Source organism: Osmia lignaria, chromosome 10, assembly GCF_051020975.1.
Source record: "Osmia lignaria lignaria isolate PbOS001 chromosome 10, iyOsmLign1, whole genome shotgun sequence".
Classification (NCBI taxonomy): Eukaryota; Metazoa; Arthropoda; class Insecta; order Hymenoptera; family Megachilidae; genus Osmia; species Osmia lignaria.
Window position 1 is genome coordinate 13,391,625 of NC_135041.1, and position 23,371 is coordinate 13,414,995.

At 35.9% G+C, this 23,371-nt stretch overlaps 5 protein-coding genes across 13 annotated transcripts; 3 read left to right on the top strand and 2 right to left on the bottom strand.

Moving 5' to 3' along the window:
- Positions 1–234: 234 nt before the first annotated feature.
- Positions 235–3,364, bottom strand: LOC117609732 (very-long-chain 3-oxoacyl-CoA reductase). 2 transcript variants are annotated; one of them, XM_034336376.2, is made up of 4 exons: positions 3,216–3,364; positions 1,226–1,601; positions 799–1,142; positions 235–650 (listed from the first exon to the last, which is right to left on the bottom strand). In XM_034336376.2, the coding sequence occupies exons 2-4, from the start codon at positions 1,598–1,600 to the stop codon at positions 389–391; spliced, it is 981 nt and encodes a 326-aa protein (XP_034192267.1). In that variant the 5' UTR covers position 1,601; positions 3,216–3,364; the 3' UTR covers positions 235–388. The 2 variants fall into 2 exon arrangements, with proteins under 2 accessions (XP_034192267.1, XP_034192271.1); XM_034336380.2 differs by lacking the exon at positions 3,216–3,364 and adding an exon at positions 1,721–1,866.
- Positions 3,365–3,648: 284 nt separating this feature from the next.
- LOC117609618 (uncharacterized) lies at positions 3,649–7,535 on the bottom strand. 4 transcript variants are annotated; one of them, XM_034336205.2, is made up of 5 exons: positions 7,281–7,535; positions 7,028–7,203; positions 6,717–6,892; positions 6,414–6,611; positions 3,649–6,345 (listed from the first exon to the last, which is right to left on the bottom strand). In XM_034336205.2, the coding sequence occupies exons 2-5, from the start codon at positions 7,196–7,198 to the stop codon at positions 4,428–4,430; spliced, it is 2,463 nt and encodes an 820-aa protein (XP_034192096.2). In that variant the 5' UTR covers positions 7,199–7,203; positions 7,281–7,535; the 3' UTR covers positions 3,649–4,427. The 4 variants fall into 4 exon arrangements, with proteins under 4 accessions (XP_034192096.2, XP_034192088.2, XP_034192106.2 ...); XM_034336197.2 differs by having other exon boundaries at positions 7,275–7,535; XM_034336215.2 differs by lacking the exons at positions 7,028–7,203; positions 7,281–7,535 and having other exon boundaries at positions 6,414–6,654; positions 6,717–6,857.
- A 94-nt stretch (positions 7,536–7,629) lies between these two features.
- LOC117609636 (uncharacterized) lies at positions 7,630–11,359 on the top strand. Of its 3 annotated transcripts, none has more exons than XM_034336237.2 (6): positions 7,630–7,905; positions 8,869–9,029; positions 9,117–9,336; positions 9,415–10,517; positions 10,591–10,892; positions 11,038–11,359. In XM_034336237.2, exons 1-6 carry the CDS (start codon positions 7,650–7,652, stop codon positions 11,108–11,110), a joined length of 2,115 nt encoding a protein of 704 aa, XP_034192128.2. In that variant the 5' UTR covers positions 7,630–7,649; the 3' UTR covers positions 11,111–11,359. The 3 variants fall into 3 exon arrangements, with proteins under 3 accessions (XP_034192128.2, XP_034192137.2, XP_034192142.2); XM_034336246.2 differs by having other exon boundaries at positions 9,427–10,517; XM_034336251.2 differs by having other exon boundaries at positions 7,771–8,183.
- Positions 11,360–14,823: 3,464 nt separating this feature from the next.
- Positions 14,824–19,010, top strand: Iru (E3 ubiquitin-protein ligase Iruka). Of its 3 annotated transcripts, none has more exons than XM_034336397.2 (9): positions 14,824–15,331; positions 15,506–15,710; positions 16,048–16,176; positions 16,260–16,426; positions 16,530–16,640; positions 17,732–17,904; positions 17,991–18,106; positions 18,209–18,306; positions 18,484–19,010. In XM_034336397.2, exons 2-9 carry the CDS (start codon positions 15,627–15,629, stop codon positions 18,572–18,574), a joined length of 969 nt encoding a protein of 322 aa, XP_034192288.1. In that variant the 5' UTR covers positions 14,824–15,331; positions 15,506–15,626; the 3' UTR covers positions 18,575–19,010. The 3 variants fall into 3 exon arrangements, with proteins under 3 accessions (XP_034192288.1, XP_034192283.1, XP_034192295.1); XM_034336392.2 differs by having other exon boundaries at positions 15,514–15,710; XM_034336404.2 differs by having other exon boundaries at positions 14,836–15,710; positions 17,744–17,904.
- Positions 19,011–20,093: 1,083 nt separating this feature from the next.
- Positions 20,094–23,106, top strand: abo (de-etiolated protein 1 abo). The gene is made up of 8 exons (XM_034336290.2): positions 20,094–21,106; positions 21,181–21,318; positions 21,386–21,530; positions 21,614–21,722; positions 21,799–21,991; positions 22,072–22,355; positions 22,423–22,629; positions 22,706–23,106. The coding sequence occupies exons 1-8, from the start codon at positions 20,699–20,701 to the stop codon at positions 22,887–22,889; spliced, it is 1,668 nt and encodes a 555-aa protein (XP_034192181.2). The 5' UTR covers positions 20,094–20,698; the 3' UTR covers positions 22,890–23,106.
- Positions 23,107–23,371: the final 265 nt, after the last annotated feature.

Here is a 23,371-nt window from a genome sequence, read left to right on the forward strand (position 1 = left end):
TCTCGAAACCTAGAGCGCAGGCGTCGACGCACACGTGCGGGAGAAAGTACGCTGAGCGCCATCTTTGCTTCCCTTCCTGTATTAACCACTACACGATCGATTTATCGATAACCACCTATCTTACCTACCGCGAAACTTATCGCAAATTCAAAACATTCGTGCAAAGAACGATGTGGCGGTACAGTACAAAAATCATACAATCGTCAAAACGATTAAGGAAACAATGTTCTTTGTTGTTATAATAATTATACATTACAAAATATATGTACAAACAATGTAACAAATAGTTTAACAGGTAACTATAAAGTTGAACAACACTTTCCGTTTAAAAAGAAGTATTAAAGCACTTTCAGGTGTAGGTTCTTATCAATTTGAATTTAAATTGAAACTATTCGGCAGCGAGGGGTGAGCCTTGTTGTTGTGCCTTCTTTTGCTGTCGAGCTTTGCCCTGCAAAGCTCGACGCCTTACGTTGCACATTGTCTTCGCGATCAACCAAATCGTAGCTTTCTCGCATATAGAACGTAATACGTTTACGGAAGCTAGTAACAAATAATGTGGTGGGTAGCCTGTTGAAATCAATTCGATGCCGATCGTTTTTAACGACGATTCTACAAATTTTTCCGCACTCGGTGCCATCCAAGTTGTTTTCCTGAAAACGACAGCGTCAATAATGAAAATAAATTTTAATTAAATCGTACGTCAAGGAGTTAACAAGTATAATGGTTCGGTAACGTAACACACGCGAGAAGGAGAGAGGGAAACGCGGATATGGATTAAACGAATTCAATTTAGCTTACTTGATCTTTGACATCTTGGTCGCCACCATGGCAGGAACTATGCATTGGACAGTGACTCCGTGCGGTTCGGCCTCTACGGCTAAATCTTGGCTAAGTTTGACGACGTAAGCCTTGGAAGCTCCGTACACGGTCAGATAAGGCGCCGGCATAATTCCCAATAGCGAGCTTATATTTATCAAAATTCCTTTCCTCCGTTCGAACATTTTTGGAAGAACGATCTTCGCGATGCCAGTTATAGCCTCGACGTTCAATTGCAAGATCTGCGCTACGCATTCCTCGGTGATCTGAGTGAATAACTCTGGATGCTCGTAACTAGCCCCAGCATTGTTCACCACAACACCGATCTGCAGCAAACGAGTTTACATTCGAAATTGCGATCACGCGCAAAATTTAACTCGCACAGACTATGAGAAAATAAAAAGAATACCTCGAGTTCTTCGATGGCTTTAGCAACTTTTGCGTAAGCTACCTGCCCTTTGGTCAAATCTGCATCGACGATTCGAACTTTGACGCCGTACCGTTCTTTGATCTCCGCTGATACTTCCTCGAGCTTTTCCAAGGATCGCGAGACCAGCACTATGTCCATGCCCTTTCGTGCCAGTTGCTCCGCGTACGCTTTCCCGATACCGCTGGTTGAACCAGTGATCACTGCCCATCGACCTTGATCCTTTGGGTCGATGCCGAAACCAAGAGTCGGTCCTATGTATTGCCTCCATAGGATCAGGCTGAGCCGTAACAAAATTCGCAACCCGATCGCTGCCAATACGACAAGCGACAGTTTTTCCCAACATGTCAACGTCATCCTGAAACGATTCGAAATTCCGCAAGATCGGATCTGAATTATCCCGTCCCGTACGATACGATTGATACGATCGATCTCGACTAACTATCGCGCCCGGCTATCAACGTCGGTTGTATCTACTTATCGATTTCGAGGCAATCTTCGTGTTTCACCTCTTCCCTCTCTCGTAACTCGTGATAACGCGATCGATCGAGCTAGTCATTGCCGGTCGCTCTGCACGCGGTTGCGACCTTTATTAACAGTCCACCGGCTGGAAACTCATTTCTTACAACTAGCGAAGATATTCCTACACGTTATCGCGCTACTTTTTTTAATTCTAATGCCTTTTGCGCTAGCTATACCGTTAAACTGTTTGCATACGTACATCAAGTTGAAGTAATATCGTCACATTATGCATTTGAATACTTTCGTAGCTGATTATGCACGAATATGCAACGAACAAAACTCGTAAGTTACTAAAAGTCAGTAACAGAATATTTAATGTGATGAAAACTGACAACGTTTCATGCAAATTTATTACTGAATACAGAAAAAATGAAGCATATTTTATTGGGGTAAAAGATCACTTTTTTAGATGGTACTATTATAATTTCTTTTATATGGTAGTATAGACGGCGATTAGTAACATTTGATTTGTTGCTTTTTAATAAACCGTTCTAAAGTTGAATAAATTATTTTGTTATATCTTCGTGTTTCACCTCTTCCCTCTCTCGTAACTCGACATTATGATAACGCGATCGATCAAGCTAAATCATTGCCGGTCGCTCTGCACGCGGTTGCGACCTCTATTGACAGTCCACCGGCTGGAAACTCATTTCTTACAACTAGCGAAGATATTCCTACACGTTATCGCGCTACTTTTTTTACTTTTAATGCCTTTTGCGCTAGCTATACCGTGAAATTGTTTGCATACGTACATCAAGTTGAAGTAATAGCGTCACATTATGCATTTTAATACATTCGTAGGTGATTATGTACGAATATGCAACGAACAGAACTCGTAAGTTACTAAAAGTCAGTAACAGAATATTTAATGTGATGAAAATTGACAACGTTTCATGCAAATTTATTACAGAATACAGAAAAAATGAAGCATATTTTATTGGGGTAAAAGAACACTTTTTTAGATGGTACTATTATAATTTCTTCTATATGGTAGTATAGGTATTAGTAACATTTGATTTGTTGCTTTTTGATAAACCGTTCTAAAGTTGAATAAATTATTTTGTTGAAAGTAAAACGAAAATGATTGATATAAATTATCGATACGATTATCCGTACTGTGCTATAATCGAACATCATCGTAAGAGTTTTTACACATTAGAATTACTAATGTTCACTGATAACTTTGGTTCATACGTCAAACTTGCATTAGTATTTGACAAAAAAGCACTCGAGGTTGTCATCGTGTCCGTTCGTAGAAAAATAATAAATATTCATTCGTTACTTCGGCAATAACCGCGTAATAGACCTTATTGAATTTATTTCGAGCGAGTAATTGAAAAGGAAGGAACGAAAAAAGCCTTCGATTGCCACTAAAATAACAAACGCTTCTATTTCGAGTTTGAGGCGTGTTGCAGCAGGCTTTATCAACGTGTACGACGCGAGAACTCACCTGTGTTCGATATAGTCAAAATCTGATAGTATTCGTCCGTTGGGTCAATGGTTTTTTCTTTGACACGATAGATACGTCCGCGTATCCGTGTGACGATCAGGCTCATTAAAGAATTGGTAAAGACGCTTCCGTCGAAAATGAATGAATCGATGCACTCGCGATGGCGATCGTTTCTCGCAACCCTGTTTCAACAACTTCCGTTTGACGGAAGTACGTAAGGACGAACGATGGTTAAACGATATGGAAGACCCGGACTGCACAAGAGACGAGATGGTATATGAAACAGTACCGAGGAGAAAGCAGAAAAGAAAGCTTGCGCCCGCGTGCGCGCGCATTCGCACACAGGTAGATGCACAAGGATTAGAAAAGGAGGATGGACGAGGAGGAGGTGTGTAACACGTGGAAAAAGGGAAACGAATTTAGAAGAAGCTAGAGGAAGCGAGAAAACGCGATACGGAAATACGGTCGATGCTGAGGGCCGCGGAGAGTTTGCGCGGGCGCAAAGCACGCTGGCGGGGGTGGATGTGGATGCTAATTCGCACGGTCATGAACACGCGAACGTTGGACGTTGAGGTAGCAATGTCAGGGCTAAGCTATCCCAGAAGAAAGTGGTCGGTTCCTTTGGCAGGAGAGGGGAACTGTTCACTTTTTCTTTGACACACTTTAAGATATTCCTCGTGTAACATGTACAATCTCGAAAAAATAAAAGTAGAATACCAACATCAGAGATATACCTTTCTCTTTAGCTAATCACGTTTCTCTCGCCTACCCTAAGGCAAAAGAAACAAAGCGTACTTTTCGTTCTATTTTCTATGAAAAATATCTCTATCATCGGTATACGTCATTTTGTATATAATTAGCTACTCATATACCTACTGGCTGGTGATATGCTGATTACGTACGATAGTTATTAGTCTGGTTTTCAAGAAAAACAAGTATATTTTACCGATTGAAAATTGTAGAGTGTTTCTTATCATTATTATCCGTTTGCTTAACAAGATCATTACATAACGATTTCGTTTTATTGATCATTGTATCGATCGCGAGTAAGTTGATTTACGTATTCGTTGTCGAACAATAAAGTTGAAAGTTAGAATCGTTCGAGTTCGACAGGTTCCGATCGAGGTCGTGCGACTTTCCCGCTTCTGTGTTCCTTATTTGCGACGATCACTCGATACCGATAATATCGTTGTACGATTTTTTTTTTGTACTTTAGATATGCAAATCTGTAGCGAATAGTTGTTCGGACTGATCGGCAGAGATCGGTTTTTTAGTGCCCGTTTTAACAACGTGACGACCAGATATCATGGTAACGTTACGATGCGCTTGATGTCTAATTTGAAGATGGAACCGCCTCCAAAGCAAGGCTTTCGTGTCCACGGATTTCGTCCAATCTCGCCATTCACCCCGAGTGATCGGCGCGCTTTCCATTTCAAACATCTTATCGATCACGTCGCGTAACCACCCGTTCCAATCCTTAGCCACGTCGCTGATGTACGACAACCATTTCGTCCAATCTCGGATTTCCTTCGATTCCACTTCCGGCACGAATTGTTTCATGAACGCCAGTTGAGATTTGCTCAGGATCGATCTTAACCAATTTGCTATCTTTCCGCATACTACGTTCATCACGTTCTCTAACTCTTCCGTTAAAAGTTCAGGATTTTCCAGCATCACGATGTTCCTCAGCTTCTCGTAAATCGCACGATGAATACCGTTCGTTATCGGATCCTCGCCCGTATTCTCCGGAGTTTCCGCGATCATTTTATTAATGGTGTCGATAATTTTACCAAACGTAAGGAAAGGAAGATCGGTTTTGAATAATTCGACTAGATCCTTCATCACATCTTTCGGAAGTCCCATTTCAGATGGAGCTTTCGTCTCTAACGCGGTTATAGACTCCTCTTTCTTGCCTTCCTCCGTTTCTAATGGTTCTCCGCCTTCCTCGGTTTCTAACGCTTCTACTTCTTCTTTTTCTTTTTCTTCTTCTTCTGTTGGCACGCTCGCATCTAATTCCTCCGTGGGAATTGCACCCTCGTCGGTTATTTCTTCTGTTTCTCCTACCTCTGGAACTGGTTCCTCACTTTCCGCTGGTTGCTCTTCCGTTTCCTCAACTATCGGCTCCACTGGTAATTCTTCGGATGGTTTTGTTGTTAACTCGATTTCTGGTTTTACTTCTGCTTCTTCCGGTGGTTCGGTTATTACTTCTGTTTCCGGTTCCGGTTCCGGTTCCGGTACTAGCTCTGCCGTTAATTGCTGTTCTTTGTCCGTCTCCTCTTTCGCGATCGTGTCTACTTCCACAGCTGCGTCTGCTGTAGCTGGACCTTCCGCCTCAGTTTCCGCTTCTGCTGTTACTTCAGCTTGCGGTTCCGTACCTTCTTCCACCTTCGATTCCGTCTGTATTCCCAAATCTTGTTCCTCTACTTGTGTCTCCGCTTGTTCCTCACCTTCCGTTTCTCGGATGTCCGTTTCATCGATTACTTCGGCACCCGATTCATCCTCTATCTCTTCCTCCATCTCCTCCATCTCTTCCACCACCTCTTCTCTTGATTTTTCTCTTTCCCTATCTTCGCTCTTTCCGCTCCTGTCAGTTAAATCTTCATCCTCTTCATCCTCCTCGTCCTCGTCTTCCTCAAGCTGGTCCTTTCCTTTATCCTCATCACCACGGTCATCATCGTCGTCGTCCTCGTCCTCGTCCCCCTTCATCTCCTCTTCTTTCTTCCGGCATCGTTCGATCAACTTTTTCTCTTGATTTTCCGCAACCTCGGACAATACTCCAGTTACCCAACAGGCTATCGCGTCGGCCAAGAAACGTAGCTGCTGCGATTTCCGGTCTTCGTCCTGCGGAGGAGTGTACTCGAGCGTATCGATTAAACGTTGAATTATTACTTTCGAGATATCGTTGAACTCCGCTTTGGGTATCGGACATTTCCATTTTAATATACTCCGGACGAAACGTTCGGCTATAAGGTATTGGCAAGAGACCGGATCCTTGTCGAACGTCGATCCAGTGCTCGTCACACCGATAGTCAATTTCCTCGATTTTCTCGTCTCTTTGAACAACCGTTTACTTTTTCTTCCCTTTGCCTTTTTCTGATGTTTCTTTTTCCGCGATGCCACCGCCGCTTGTCTGAAACATATCGTTTATAGAATCGTTAGAATATTTTCATGCAGATCGTACGATGAAAAATATATTACTCGGGTGTCAAGCAAGTCTCGTTTTCCAATGTTCGAACGAGATTATCCAGAAAAGCCGGTGGTAGCGTAGCCGCGCCTTGCTGCAATGCCATTAACATTCGTTGCCTCGTCGGTTGGGCCAATTCTTTAATTCGTGGCGACACTGGCTTTAGTTTCCTAAGCACCGGCTTTGAATAGCATTCCGGGGGGCATTTCCGACTACATGGAAGCATTTAGAACCTTTCGTTATACTTCCATTCCCCTGATTGGTTGAAAAGTATCAAAATTACATCATCAAAGAGTTCGTGTCGATTAAACTGTCACCTTGGCGTGGCCAACATGTCGATGTACTTTTGCTTGGTCAAGCAATGCCTAGGCACGATGTCTAACTTTGGTAGTACACACGGTTTCTCAGGCACCGAAATCATTATGTATTTTGCTGCCTTTTGTCTCTTTTCTTTTCGTTGCTGGCAACAATCCCTGTCTGATTTCGCTGAATGCTACCGAACAAACCCTTTATCGAATCACCTCTACTCTTAACGAATCAATTACTAATAGACAGAAAAGGAAAAGGAAGAAAAAGGAAATAAATGGAAAAACAAGATGTTCCTAAAAATTAAATATCTTCGATTTGCCTTTGATTTCTTCGAAGGAGGTTTATCGCAGTGTTCCCATTTTTTTTTCTTCTCCACCACTTGTGGATATCCTTCAAACGTGTCATCCTTTTGCCCCTTGTTTATTTCCCGCTCAACAGGAGCAGCCCGTTTTACGTCCTTCGGAGCGTCGTCATGCTTTTCCATGTCCATTTTCTCTGATAATACGATATATGTATAATAGCATATATCTATAGGAATATATATAAAATTTCTCTAAAAACATTACTTTTACTTTATGAGATGCGAATGGTTAAACAGAATCTAGTTTCCTTATTGGAATATCGAAGATTTCATCTTACTGATAAATAGTGCTATTGCATTTTCTATTTCTTCTTTTAGCTTCTTTTATTTTAAACACTAGAATTTGTTCAGTAAGGTCCAGAATACTTGAAAATTTGGTTTACATTTTACTTAAAACATGTTGAAAAAATTAGGTTAGAGAAACCTAGTTTGTTTGCCTTAGCATCATTGTTTTTCATTTTCAATCGAATCGAGAATATCTAACCAAAACCTACTCAGACTTACAAAAGGCAATTATTTTCAAAATTCGCAGCATCATTTTCAGATGAATCGACCGTCAGTAAGGTAGGGAAATCAGAGCATGTCGGTTTTCCAAAAAACAGCCGAAATGTTTTATCGGGAGAGTTTGACCGTTTTGGAAGAGATTACGAAAGGCATCGAAAGATGGCAATGGGTAGGATATCAGTGCTCGACACCGATAGCTGCTCCGTTCACTAATCGATCATTCCGGGTGTCGGGAGTTGATGCAAGTAGGTGCAAGTTGGTGTGCCTATTTGAGAGGACGCATACTGTACAAGGACACTTGGGAGTAAAAGAAGAGTTTCTAAGATATGCAGGTGTGTGAAAATAACTGTTGCTCCTGCATAAGCGACCCGTGATACAGGTGTATTAGTACAAGATGCTAGCTGGCATTGTGTCGTAAAAAAAAAATGTCGAGAAGCAACGTCGAGTCGTCGGAACGGGACACCGTTTGAAACGTTCAACGATATTCTTGCTTCGTTGCTGCACCGCGTCAAGTGGTCACGATTATGATGAGATAACGAACACAGAATGAAATACAGCGACAGTAACCTTCTCGGTTATGCAGTTTTCGCGTTTATTCTATTTTTTAACGGTGAGTCAAACCCGTGTTTTCTTTATTTTATTCCAACCATTCTAATGTTTTGAAATTCTTTCCCGGTTATTTCCTTCGTCTCGCGGTCGATTTTTTCATCCCTCTTACTGATCTTAGCGTGTCATTCCACAACTTTGATCAGCTTTTAGTTTCCCTTCGAAACTACGCGCCTAAAATTCATTCAGTCGAACAGACATTATTTATTGGTTAGAATTATCCTGTAATTCATCGATCAGGACTATTCACCAGTGTGTAAGTCGACGATTCTTCTCTCGGATTTATTCTTTCTGATGTTCGTATCGAGCGACAATTTTTAACAAAAATTCACTACTCGGATGGCCCGATTGACGTAACGTGCATATGACGCATGTGTTGCCGCTCACCTGCTTATTCGCTCACTCGCTCGTTCGCTCATTTAGTACGATATACGCGCCTCATTTTCTTTTTTATCAAACGCATACAAATTACGGTTGCACCGATTGTGCCCGAAAATATTTATAGCCAACCGAATGGTCACTGTTTTTCTTCAATGCGCGACAGTAAATAATACAATAAACAATAAGGAACAAACAGTAGTGACCGTATTTTATATTTATTTTGTTAGCAAATTTTATTTGATAAGTATAAGTTATGATTAAATAGACAAACAAGTATTTCAATTAATTTTGTTTCTTATATTTTTCAGTTATTCGGGCAGAAAGCGGTGTTAGTTGCAAAGATCAACAAGGACGATCTTATGAGTCTGGTTTCCTTTTTGTTCCGGGCCCAGAACCTTGTACATTGTGTGTTTGCGAAAATGGCAATCCAAAATTGTGCAAAGCATTACTTTGCAACTCACGTGCAGAGGTATTTCAAATATTCAAATAAGCGTACTGTCTTATCTCTTTCATGGTTCTTCCATGCCATTTAAACATTGATTCTGTATTTTAACAGGAGGATTGTAAGTCTTCTAGACGCGGAGATATCTGTTGCGAATACATTTGCTTGTCGTCAATTTCAAATGATAAAAACGATGGAATGGGCAGCAATACCACAGACGCGACTGCAAATTATGATATAGGACTTAGATCGGTTGCTAGTTTTGTGACAGCCGTGTTATCTCTGAGTCTGTTGTTTTTCTTGATACACCGTTTACGTCAAAGAAAGATACGAGGTATTTTAGTCTTTTACGATATATCGCGACCGTCTTTCTTAAAGTCATTGAATAAATATGTTGATTATTTTGTAAAAGTTTGCATCGCAGGAAGACAAAGCAGACAGTTGGCAGAGGACCAAAGAAATTTAGGTAGTATGGGATATATAGAACGAGATGGTTTGTCGCACGGTGTTCCCATGGACGACATTCCGTGCGGAGCTAATTATCCGTTATGGAAACCGCCTAGCAATTACTTTCCACGAGGAGAGGCACCGCCACCTTACGAAGAAGCGGTAGCAGCAGCACGCGCGGAACAAGCGCTTTTAGCGATGAATCCGCAAACGTTGCCGCAAATAAATTTTCCAAATACTTATTTGACAAATGCTAATAGTCGTACGAGTATATCGTTAGTAGGAAACGCGCAAACTGGATTGAACCCTAACACGGCAACAGTAATGTGCGACACTGGTGTAACGGATCAAGGTGGCTTGATTTCGGCGCCGAATAGACCAATATCAAATCCAAACATATATGCTTGTTATCGTCAACCGAATCAAAACGAGACGCTGTCTCCTAGTGTTAACGTAGGAACTTCAACTACTAGTTTCACTCTGGGGACAGGTACCTACGAAAATTTACCTATCACGCCTATTGGGATTTTGAACTTTACTACCCATCGTCTAGACGTGACCGCACAGCCTATGTCTAACTTACAACCCACCATTCCAAAAAGTTATCAATCACATACGACTCTTCCACGTCAAACCGGAGCGTTTACAATATCTGCAACGTTGTCAAATTCCAATGTGAACGCTCATCGTACAATTCCTAGGACTATAACGACTCGGTCTGGTACAAAGCTGCAAGAGATTATAAACGATTGTACCCAGAAAGAATTTTTACGATCTACGACGTCCACGACCACGACCACAACCACGATGACGATGACGATGGCGGTGACCACGACCACGGCGACGGCGACAACGATCACCAACATTGTCCCGTCAAACTTATCACATTCTGTGCAACAAATTGCCATAACTAAACTAGAAAATACAAGGGAAAACGCGAGTCAAGGTACATTTTATGAAGGTGTACAAATACAACGTTCCCCTGTTTCTGTTACTTCTTCTGTAGGATTACAACAAATTGAAAGGCAACAGTTGGATCGTAAAATAGAGAAATCTCAAGATTTTAAGGTACACTAGGATCTACGTCTATGTCGAGAAATGTTTGAAATATGCATCATGTAATAAGTTTTGTAAATTTCAGCCCCCGTTAAATGTAGCCAATGAAATTAACGAAGAAGGAAGTTTCGAATCGGTAACGTGCGCTTGCAGCATGCAAGCTCTTCCTACGCTTCACGACGATACCGATGATTATAGGAGCGAGTGTGAAAATTGTAAAAGCGCGACAGGGTCTCGTTATTACTTAGATAACGAAGATGAATTAGTTACATCTCCACACGAAACCATGACGTTACATAGAAGACCCGATGAAACGACTTCGAGTACTACTCCTCAGTATTACAGAACTTCGCTTACACTGCCTATAAGTACCCGTCAACGAACAAGGTAACTATATAAGACTTTACTTCGCCGATGTATATCATGCTTTTCTTTGACTTTATAGTTAGCGTTGTTGTTTGATTTTGAAATGTGCAATTAACAAAATTTAACAAGATAAACAAACGTTGAACAGCGTGTTATTTGCGTTCAGGAGTACCGGAGTTCGAGAGAATTGGTTCAACACTATGCCTCAAAGTTCTACAGAATCCTCGGACGAAAATTGATCGCGAACTTACGGTGTATAATTCCCACACTTTGTATAGCTATTGAAATCATCATTACCTATGACGCATTACCGTGATCGAAATTGAATATTATAGTAGATGAACGATGTTCATGTTTTATTGCGTTACAGGCAACAATATGATGTTGTTAATAGAATTTCAGTATTGCAGCGAAATGTGTTCTATCTCGTACACTGTCGAAGTCTGAATTATTCGTGTATTCAGACAGTGTGCGATCACCGAGAAAAATTCAGTATTGCAGCGAAATGTGTTCCATCTCGTACACTGTCGAAGTCTGAATTATTCGTGTATTCGGACAGTGTGCGATCTCCGTGAAAAAAAAAAAAAAAAAAAAAATGAGTCACACACCTTTGCTGTCACAGTTCTTCTTTACACATTAAACTGTGGGAGCAACTTTTAGGTATACCTATTATACATATACATAGCATCACGACGTACGATTTCGATAAGTTTGAATCAATAAATAATAAGGAAACAAACTAACTGTATAGCATCCGTAGAATTTTTTTAACTGTGTTCGATGCATATCATTCGTTAAAAAGTAATCAAAAAAAGAGTAAAAAATGCAATTTTGACAGCTTTATCTCCATTGGAGTCGCGTAACAATTTAGTTTGATCGTCGTGAGCAATGACGAGTACGATTTTTTGAAATCAGGTAACACAATAAAACGCAAAGAACACTCTTGGTTCACACTATACGTACTGTGACAAACAACTGAGATTATATTGAATAGTTATACGGTTCAGTGTATCATCGTTGACGACAAAGCATCGAGGACGAGTTTCGAACTAGCGTTTCATTTGTATATTAGACATTAAGTAATTTTCATCGACTGATGTGTATATAGTATCGTTATAATATACATTTTAAATGTGATTCAATGATACTTAAAACAGAATTTCTTCCTGTTCTAATTTCTCCTTGCAAGAAATTTATAAATGTATTTATTACCATGAAATGCTTACGTTCAAAGATACATATCAATATGCAGTACAACTGCTCGGTTATACTTAAAAATTACACATAAAATATGTTCAGTTTAACTTTTCATTCCATTCCATTCCATATGTTATGCATTCCGATGAAATTAATGATTTCCACTGGTTCGAATAGTGTGAATCAATCTTAACGGGAATATTATTATTATTTTGTTCACCGATCATGCAACAATGTTGATTTTCCATATGTTCTTGATGCATCTTGAAACATAAATTAACACTCAGGAAAATTGTATCTTTATGTGAACTTCATGTGTAAAACATTTTTTCGTGATCCATTCTTCCTCCAAATAATTTATTGATAAGAAGAAAAAAAAAGATTGGTCATATAATAATCGCGCAAAAATTTCTACCGACTGATTTTAAAAACAGAATGAAAATTTTTAAGTCTATACAATTGTATTCTCTGCGACGGTGACGAGAACAATTCCGTACATTGGTGACTGCTTGTGATAATATAAACTTTATACATGCTCTAAACATACTGTGAATGGAATGCTCATTATCTGCGATCGGTGATTAAGAATCTCTAAGATGTGTAAAAGGAGAAACGAAGTTACGATGCATCCCTGACAACGTCATTAACGTAATTTCATTTTGTTTATATAAATTTAAGAATCCTTATGATTTTATTCAATTGTATGTATAAAGATGGTTTCGTTTCGGCAGAGTACTATTGCGATTACCTTCCAACTGTTGCATAGTTCGTAAAACTGTTTCTCTTGAATATCATGATAAACATTTTACAAAGTTAATATAAACTGTAGATCGAACGAATCACAAAACAGATTCTACGTTACTTTGTACATTATTTTGATAAATTTTTATTATTTCTTCGTGATAATCGTTGATATTTGTAAATTTATAAATATTTATTGTTAACGAGAGCGTAAATCATTTGTACAATTATACTTTCAGAAACTCTGTTAATAATTTAATTTACGTAATTATGGATTTCGTGATTTGAATAAGTTATGCTTGGTAGGTTTAAAGAAAGATAATGAAATCAAAACTTATTTTTCATACTTAATCGGCATTCGCGATGCCTGTAAATGTATACATTCGTCAGATAGTTTAATGACGAGGGAAGAATAGAGCCGTGTAAAATATACGAATAAGATCCTTTAATTTAGTAAATCATTAGGGATCATCGATTTTCATTTTTTGAACGATGAATTTTAATCAATTTCAGAGTATGGACGGGCTTATAACTTGTGCGCTGATTATCGGCATTTTGTATTTTTTATTAAAATACAAAATGAAAGTGAACGGAAAGAGAAAACAATGATGATGATACGAAAAGAAAAAAAGATAAATTTGCTAGAAGTTTTCTAGACGTAATCTTTTATCTCTAGTAACAAGAATTTTAATACTTCTTTTCTTCTTTTTTATATCAGTTTGTGCTTCGATTAAAATAGACGAAATAGTAGAAAGTAATGCTGGAAAAATTCAGTTTCTTTGTGATTATTGAAATTTCAATTGTTAGTAAAATCCATGATAATAAATTAATAACAACTTTCTGAAAGTACGAAATATCGAACGATAAGATAACATATTCGAAATTGAAAGTCATTGGTAAAACACGAAAAGAAACAATGATACACATCGAACTATTACATATGTATATGTATTAACAGTACATACCATCTAATTGTAAGTTACGAATGATTTTCGGTAATTTTCAAATACCTAGGAAGCTGAAGTTAAAAAAGAATTGTAATACGTAAAACGATTATGTGAAACGTAACGTTTTAAAGTGATTATTTCCGACAGTTTTAAAATTGCTGAATTTTCATTATAAAAGTCATGTAAAGCGATTGACCTTCCACCAAATTTGCATTGAATTAAAGACACCGATAAAGAGATATGCGAACATATAAAATTATAGCAACGAGATACGCGACTATAAAAATATTGTTACACTGATAAAGTTATGTTTTAAAATGAAGAAAACGCATGATAAGTGATCCAAAAGCGGTATGTAGATATATTTATACTTCCAATTGTAAACGGATTCTAACAGTCAGAATCTCTTCCTACGATAATCGACGCATTTCGTGTGTTCATTAAACTCGACTGTATTCCATTCTTGAAAGAAATGTGTTCATTATAATATAATAAACTTCTTTCTAATATGCATTAAATCGTTCGATGAGCGAGGGTACAACAAGCTGGACTTAACACAAACTCGAACAAACGTTCAAGACTCTTGTAGTTAAAACGGTACAAACACCTGAATTACTTAATTGTTCGTCTAGTGATCTAAAATATTGTAATATATCTGTCTGAGTAGGTTTAGAAAACAAAAAAAAAAAAAAAGATCTTTATTGCGCTTACTTGCGTAAATAAAACATTATAAATTAATATAAGTTGTATTAGGACACTTATGTCAGCAGCTATCATTTAATTGTAATAAATCAATAATTTACATAAGCTATCATTTGTATTTATTATGCGTTTAATTGAACTAATTTTGTTTCTGTTCATTTATTTTTGAAATCGGCCATACATAAGACTACACGTGGTAAGAAAGATAATGTATGACGTCCTATCTATACGTGTGTAGAAAGAGCATGCGCGAATGCGCGCAACTAAAAAATTCTTTACATATAAATAGTATGTAAGTATGTGCATATATTTACACACGTGCACACGCAACGTGATACATTTTAACTATCCTACTCGCAAAAGGACAATCTGATGAGACCAAATTACGATGTATCAGAAACTATAAATGTCGTTCATGTTTTTCGAAATAATATAATTATTATTCGGACTTTCAAATCTGTTTTAAATAACAGTCAATTATCTTTATTTCACTTGTATGTACAACCGAAATCAAGTGGCCGACTAAAGGAGATATATTCTTCAAAGAAATATGTATGTATATACAAATGGTTTCTAAGGCATCCATATGAAGTCGTACGCGCGCGTGCGCTCATTAACCTAACCTTATAGAACGTATCTTTTTGGGAAGATATATTTGGAGTTTGTGAACGATACGCACACGTTTTACGATCGATAAGTAATCAGTTTCGTAGGTTCGATATTTTTCATTCTATGAGAAGTAATAAATTTTTAGTCTACACGTGAATAAGCATTATTCGTTTTTCTTGAATAGCTGATAGCTGAATGTTTTAAACCGAATGACCATTTGATACATATCCATCGAATGGAAGTATAAAAAATAAGATCACAAAGGTAACGTATGATTGATTACTATAAAACAAAATCGAAGTATTAACGAAAAGAAAGATACGAATAAATGAGATCAAAGGACTGTAACTAAATGCAACAACGATACATTGATACGCAATCGCTAATATAATCAGACGCCATCTCGTGCTATGCAAAGGTATCATGTAAAATCAGTAGTTTTCCAGTTCTGATTCGGCATTCGCTTAAAACGCAATCAACTACACCAAGAATTGTGACGGATTACGATCCATTACGATAGTCAGAAATAAGCAAGAGGAGCAAAGAGGACACGTAAAACATGGCGGATGCCGTTGTAGACGGGACTCCGATGTCCCGATTTTTTTGTCATAAATGCAGTATCGAAATTGAACGTTTATTACCTGTAAGTATGTTTATCCCCATTCCTTTTACACTAACGGCTATAGATTAGATATAGTTCTCTTTTTAAAATCTAAAGTTTCTTGTTTTCATCTGTCATCCGATATCACGCATGAGAACTTCTTTTTCCTTACATTTCATTTACCGTATAAAATTAATTTTATACACTTCGTTACTTTCCAATGATTTTAAAAACGATTATTATGTTATCATTTAATTAAATTCAGTTCAAAGTGTACATTATCGAAATCACGCAGTTTCGAGAACATTTTCAATAGCTTTTACTATTGTGTCTTTGTATTCCTTTGGTTTTTAAATCTTCTCTCTCTTTTTTTTTATAGGATTATACGTGTCCAAGATGTGCAAGCGGTTTCATAGAAGAATTAGAGAGCAGTAGCAATGATAGTGGTTCAGGAATGGACATTAGTAGCGAAGATTTAAGTGACATTGATGATAATCCACCATATAATGTAAGTACCATATGATGTTTTGTAGATTTACTGCTTTCTACTATGTATTTCACATTTATATCGATTAAATACTTTTTATATAGTTCCCACAAAGAAATTTATATGGTGCAGAACGTGATTTAATAGAGATGTTACTGGGGATTTCCAATCAAGGACAAACATCAAATGCTTCTAACAGAAATAATGGTCCTACTGGTAGAAGACGAGTTCACTGGTATAGAAATGCTCAAGACAGACGTCGTTCTAACAGGTATGTCATTTATACTGTACAAATTAATTAACATAGAGTATATCACATAACAAAGATTATAATAATAATAATAATAATTCATTATTTTCATATTTAACAATAGCCTTGGGAGAAGAGAAGCTGTATCTGTAGAGAATTTCATACAAGAATTTGTACTTAATCTCTCGGGAGTAGGTGTAGCTCAAACTGTAACCCAACCTGGACAGCTACCCGTGTATGTACAGAATTAATTTTTATTGTACATTTACTGTTGCTTGTGAAAATATGTATGTATATTTGAATGTATACGCGTGCCTGTACGAATGTGAATGTATGTGTACAGTAAATAATATTACTATGCTAGCTGATCTTACACAATTCTCTTTGCTTTGTGTATATTAATTATATACTATATTATCCTGAGTGAATTAAAGAATAATTTTTGTTTCTGTTCTATCCATGTGTATAATTTTTTCGTTCGACATACAAAACAGGATTTTATGATCATTGATGAGATTAGAATATTTTTAATATTGCTTAATATTTTTGTTTCTTCCTAGCTTGGTTATTTCATTATTCAAAACGTTAATACGTGTTTCATATTTGCTAAAGAATTCGTTTATTATTGTTAATGTAGAAACGTTTTGTGTAGGATTTAGAACTAGTATTTTTGTATGTATGCAATATTTTTGAAGTAGCATGTGAACAGAAATAAGTTTTAAATGTGTGTGCGTATGTATTCGTGCGTGTTACATGTACAAGTGGCTGTGTGCATGTGTAATTACAGTACTGAGTATTATTCATAAATGGCGATACCCTTCCCGTGGGCTTCAATGAGCTCCTGGCTCTTTCCCGGGTCCCCATCCGTCCCCTGGGGCGGTTCCAAAGAAACTGCCGACGTGTGGGAGAAGGCCCCGTATATATAGGCCTGTGGCGGACCACTTGAACGGTTACGCGGGAGAATTTGAATTGATGTTTATGTTGTTATCGTGAAAAATAAAGTTTTAATTTATTTTCTTTCTTATATAGGTTATTGCAAGTCTAAATACAGGTATAAAGTAATCCTGGTTTGTTCTTGGTCGAATTTCGATCAAATCACTTAATTTTGTATAAATTATAAATTATGTTGAATATTTATTATAAATAATGATAATTCTAGAAACATGAGACCGAAAATGATAATTGTTTTGTATGCATTTTATTAATAAGCATGGCATGTGCAAAATTTAAAGCGTATTATTTAAAAAGGACTTGTTCACCCAGGATAAAAGTTATTATTATTTTGCTTGATACTTGGTATTACTAAAATAAAACACAATAATGTAGATTCAATATTAGACTGTTCTTGGGAAATCCTGGAGATTATGTTTGGGGTCAGGATGGTTTGGATGCAATCGTAACGCAATTGTTAAACCAACTGGATGGAACTGGACCACCTCCTTTACCACGAAAGCAAATAGATGAAATACCGAATACAATGGTTACTCAAACTCATGTTGGTGAGTACAACTTTTATATACTGCCAAAACATAAAATTATATTTAGGCAGCAAATTATTTTTAATAAATTATACCTTATCCTATAGAGAGTAAACTTCAATGTTCCGTTTGTTGGGAGGACTTCAAACTGTCTGAATCAGTGAAACAACTTGCGTGTCAACATTTGTATCATGGACCGTGTATCGTACCGTGGTTAGAATTGGTGAGTTAAGCAGAAAATCTTAGAACAAGCATGTTCCTAATTGGTATAGATATATTTGCCATCTATTTTTTTTCCTCGTTTTCTTTTTCTCTTTTGTTTCAGCATGGTACTTGCCCTATTTGTAGACAGAATTTGGGAGACCAAAATTCAGCTGATGTAAATCAAGATACTGTAGGACCTAGCCTAGCTGCTCTTTTTAGGTACGTTATATGTATAATTTATTTGCGTTATATATTCGTATGTTAACATAAAGATTACGAGAATATACATTAATATTAGTTCGCAGAAATTTAAATGTTTCCTTGATGGAAGATGGAGAAATCATGTAAATGTGTTCGTTTCTTTTTTATTTATTTGTTACCCTTTTGTTTTTTTAGGGCAGCCAATGAATCAAACAGTACTAGAACATCATCAACGTCATCTTCGGGTGGGAATAACTCCAGTAATAATTCAACGAGTGAGATTTGAGATTGATCGTCCTGCATTTACACTTTCTCTACTTAGCAGGATACATAAATATACAAACGATATACATTTATTTTTCACATCTTCAGATTTATTTTTCGGCACTGTTCGCTCGAGCAAGGCACTTATATATACTTCGTAAATACTGTATTCTGATGCTAACATAAATTTCAAGCTTTATATTTTAATCAACAGTGTAATGTAAATCATAAAAAGAAAAAAATAATGCAATATCAAGGTTAAACATAATATTTTGCTTCGTGCGAATTATAATGAAGTATGGTCATAATAAGTCAAAGAAAGACACATATATTTGAAGTTGAAATAATCCTTGTTGCTATATATATATATATGCTGTCTCATAGTTTCTGATAAAAACGCAGTTTATTAAGTTTCTCAAACAAATGTGTCTAAAATTAAAAAAAAAAAAGAAAAAAAATGTACGTTTCTTTATAAAAGTTCAAATTTTGATGTTTAATAAATTTAATGTAGCAGAATAATATTTACAAAAGAAAAAAAATGTAATATAACTAAAAGATGTGTATTACACAGAAAAATAACGCTACAAACGTTAATGATTTTAAGTAAGAGGTTTGTAAATTTCCTCTTCCATTATGTGTGATAAATTAAACAGATTTCCTTGATACTTATTTGACTACATCATATATCTTTTTTAAGTTCCAGAGATATTCGAAATTGAGTCTTATTTAGAATCAAATGTTTGCACTAGTATCGTTCTGTAAATTATCATTGATACATCGTATTTTAATTGTTATTAATAAATGTTCAATTCAGCTAACGATGCGTGAAATATATATATATACATTAATGGATATTATTTTAGTAATGAAAAATGTGAAAAATGAAAAGCACTGACAACACGAAATATCTGTATCACTGTTCAAAATCATGTTTTATTTTTGTTTAAATGTAATCTTATTTTATATGATTCATGTCATCTTTAAATTATCCATTCACCAAGTTTATAAAATTGTGGATACATATACCATGCCAAAGGAATCGTGGTATACGACTTCATGCAAATATAAACTTTTTCGTTTCATAATTCACAGTTGGAGATAAATTTAAACATCCTAGATATATAAATATAATAGGAAATGTGAATAGCGTCTATATAGAAATGATTACATAATTATATGTTTATAGTTTTCAATGTATTACGTTACCGAAGTTGTTATTACCTACAGTAATAATGATGATGATAATAATAATAATAATATATATATGACACTCTTTCAATTTGCCATATTACATAGAGCATGATAAGATGTAATATTGTCCCCTTAAGTTAATAAAATTTAATTTGTTTACAATTATAAATTTGAAAAAACAAGATTGTAATTCAAAAAATTGATAAATTCAATTCTTATAATTAAATATAATTTAATTGCAAGAAATTTGTAAACAATTTAAAAAAATAAATAAATGGTTTTTGTTTAGAAGATCTAAAGTGTAATAAATAATTGAAAAATATAAAAATATATCAACTCTATTGTTGGTAACATTATTTGATATTTATATTCGACATACATATATCTAATTGTGCAAATGTATTTAGAAACACACATCTGTACCAATCTGTACGTGAATGTATATAACGTACTACCTATACACTTTGAAGGTTGTATGTATGTAATACCATGATGTAATTTTTATAAATACAAGTACATATATCAAAAATTGTTATCTTTATATCGCATAGTTGAATGATAAAAAGAAGTGGCTAAAAGAAGATGTAATAATAACATCTGACTTGGAGCGATATGACACTTTGTGTACATAAAAGAAAGAAAGGAGGATAATAATAGATACTTAAAAATTTATTTTGCATCAGTTGTTGAGTTTTTAGTTATTGGGATGATATTGTTGCATTGCTAAATAATTCTGTTTAATTAGTAATCAAGATTATACAATGTATAATTAACTTGAATTTTAAAATTAAGAAAAATTGTGTAATGCGTTGAACATAACCAATGAAATGGCGTTTGAACTAATCTCAATTAAATTTCATTGAGAAACTAACAGTGAACACGTTGTGTCGTTCAAACGTATAAACAAATTAAGTGAAATGAATATTTTGGTGTATTTTCTAAACATTCATAAAGAATGGCAGAAAAAGAGGCAAAAATTGAATACGTGACAGAACCATGTCCGATCAAACCACGTAAAATAGGACCACAAAACGTAGTGATACGTCTAAAGCGGCGAGAAATATTTGGTTGTCCTTATCCAGGAATCCATGTTCACAATGCTAGACAGTTTTATCAAAATGTATTTCCAAATTTCACTGTCATGAATGTAGAAAAACCTCCATGTTTTCTCCGAAAATTTAGTCCTGATGGTCGTTACTTAATTGCCTTTAGTGCTGATCAAACTTCCATAGAAGTTTATGAATATCGAGGTGCATCTGCAGCTGCTGATTTGTTAGCAAACTGTGAAGGGGAATATATTGGTCATAAAAATGATGAATATAGCTTTCAAATTAGAAGCAACATTTTCAGTCGTTTTTTCAAGGTATGCAGTTATTGCTTTTGAACTTTGAATTGCAAGAAAAAGGGAAAGCGATGAATGTCTAATATTGTTTATAGGCTAAGTGGATCGTAAATGTTGTTCAAAGTAATGAACAATTAAATAGAGAATGTAGTCTATTTACTGATGATGGCAGATATGTAATTGTTGGTTCAGCTGCCCACATTCCAGATGAATTGAGGCCACATTTTTATCAAGTATATCATTTACCAAACAGTGTACTAACTGGTATTTTAGTTTTCTAACAATATGTCATCTTTTAAGATTTACACCAACAATGAAGCATTGACTCCAAATCCTAGATCACCGCTAGAAGATTATAGTTTACATCTTGTTGACTTACGTGGAGGAAAATTATGTGATACTAGGCATTTTAAAGTAGACAAAATATATTTATCTCACAATCAAGGTATATTAAATTTTACTTCAAACATGGATTATTTAGATTATTTGATGAACAAACTAATAGGAATATGTTTCTCTTTTATGCAGGCCTTTATTTGTATAAAGATATATTGGCAGTATTATCTGTACAACACCAAACTATTCATATATTTCAAATTCTTGATGGAATGTTTATCAATGTTAGGACAATAGGAAGGTACCATTTATTTTGATAAATGTAGTTGCTTCATTGTAGATTAACAATACTAATTACTTCCTTCAATTTGTAACAGGTTTTGTTTAGAAGATGACGCGTATTTAGTTACAAGTGCTTGTCCAGGAGTAAATTGCCGCCCATTTAGGGACGTTACGATAAATAGTCTTAAGCACAAATTATTAGTATATTTGTATAAAAGGGCAGCCTACATCAGCGAGACAACAAAGGATCCGTATGAACTAAGACGTTTTTATCAATATTTTGACCAAGTACGACGCAAAATTTTAATACGTACAAGAACCTTGAAAATATCATAAATATACGTAACTTTAACAAGTTAATATTTCAGCTGAATGCATTGCGAATGTGGAAGATGCAACTATTAGATACAAATCATATACTTGTAAGATTTGCGAGCGAAGAAGTGGCAACCCTTCAAGCAAATGAACCTAATGCCCAACCAGCGCTTTTAGTAGTTTATGATATGGTTTCTGCTAAAATATTAGCCGCGTACGATAATGCGTCCACACAATTATTAACACAGTTTGAGAATTTTAGTGATTTCTTTCGAAATGCTAGAATGAGTACTGACTGTCAGTATATGTGTTCGCCGTCTAATAACATATACGCAAGGTATAATGTAATACATAAATACAACGACGCGTTATAGCTATAACGTTAATTTCTCATGTTATTGCAGATTGTTACAACAAAGATTCAAACAGACAATAGTAAGTGCTAGATATGGAGGAGTTACAGAGGCTACCAAAAGATTACTTGCTCAATTGCCAATATGCGCGCAGTCCTACTCTAGTTCTCCATATCTAGACCTATCTCTATTTTGTTACGACGACAAATGGGTATCGATGATGGAGCGCCCCAAAGCATGTGGTGAACATCCCATACGGTATAATTTTGATTTCTGATATCTATAACAGTTACCCGGTACGAATACCTGTTACTTATTGATGGGATTTTTATAGATTTTACGCCCGAGATTCTGGTCTTTTAAAGTTTCGAATGTACGCGGGGATGTTGGGTCGTACAACACCTACGGCCGCGAGGCGACTGGTCGCATTTACTTTTCATCCAACGGATCCGTTTGCTATTTCAGTTCAGCGAACGAACGCAGAATACATCGTCAGTTTCCACGTTAGACATGTTTAAACTTTTATCGAGGTGTCCTAACAGTTGCATTATTTTTATACTTTCCTTTTCAATAAAATCGATCTCATTGTCAGTATGCAATTTTAATAACGATACTTGATTTTTTCGAAAAATTTTTAAGGAGATTTATCTATTACTACTGTTCGTCGATATCTCTACAAGTTTTAATTTAAAATTGTTAAATGTTAGAATTATTAATTAAATGTTAGAAATAAAGAGTGTGAGAGATTAGTAGTAACGTTTGTTGCGAAAACCCTTATTTCAGTGATGCGTCGTTACTGAATACTCCCGCATTAAGCTTAATTAATTACATCTTTTAAAACATCTAGAAATATTATTTAAATCCGAATTTTTAATTCAGCTTTTAAAATAAAAGTGGTGATTGTATCTTAAGAAATCGTATAAGAAATGAACATGGAAAGGGGGGGGGGAAGCCTAAAACGAGTGTGGCGACTCGAAGCAACATGTTGAAACGCTTGTAT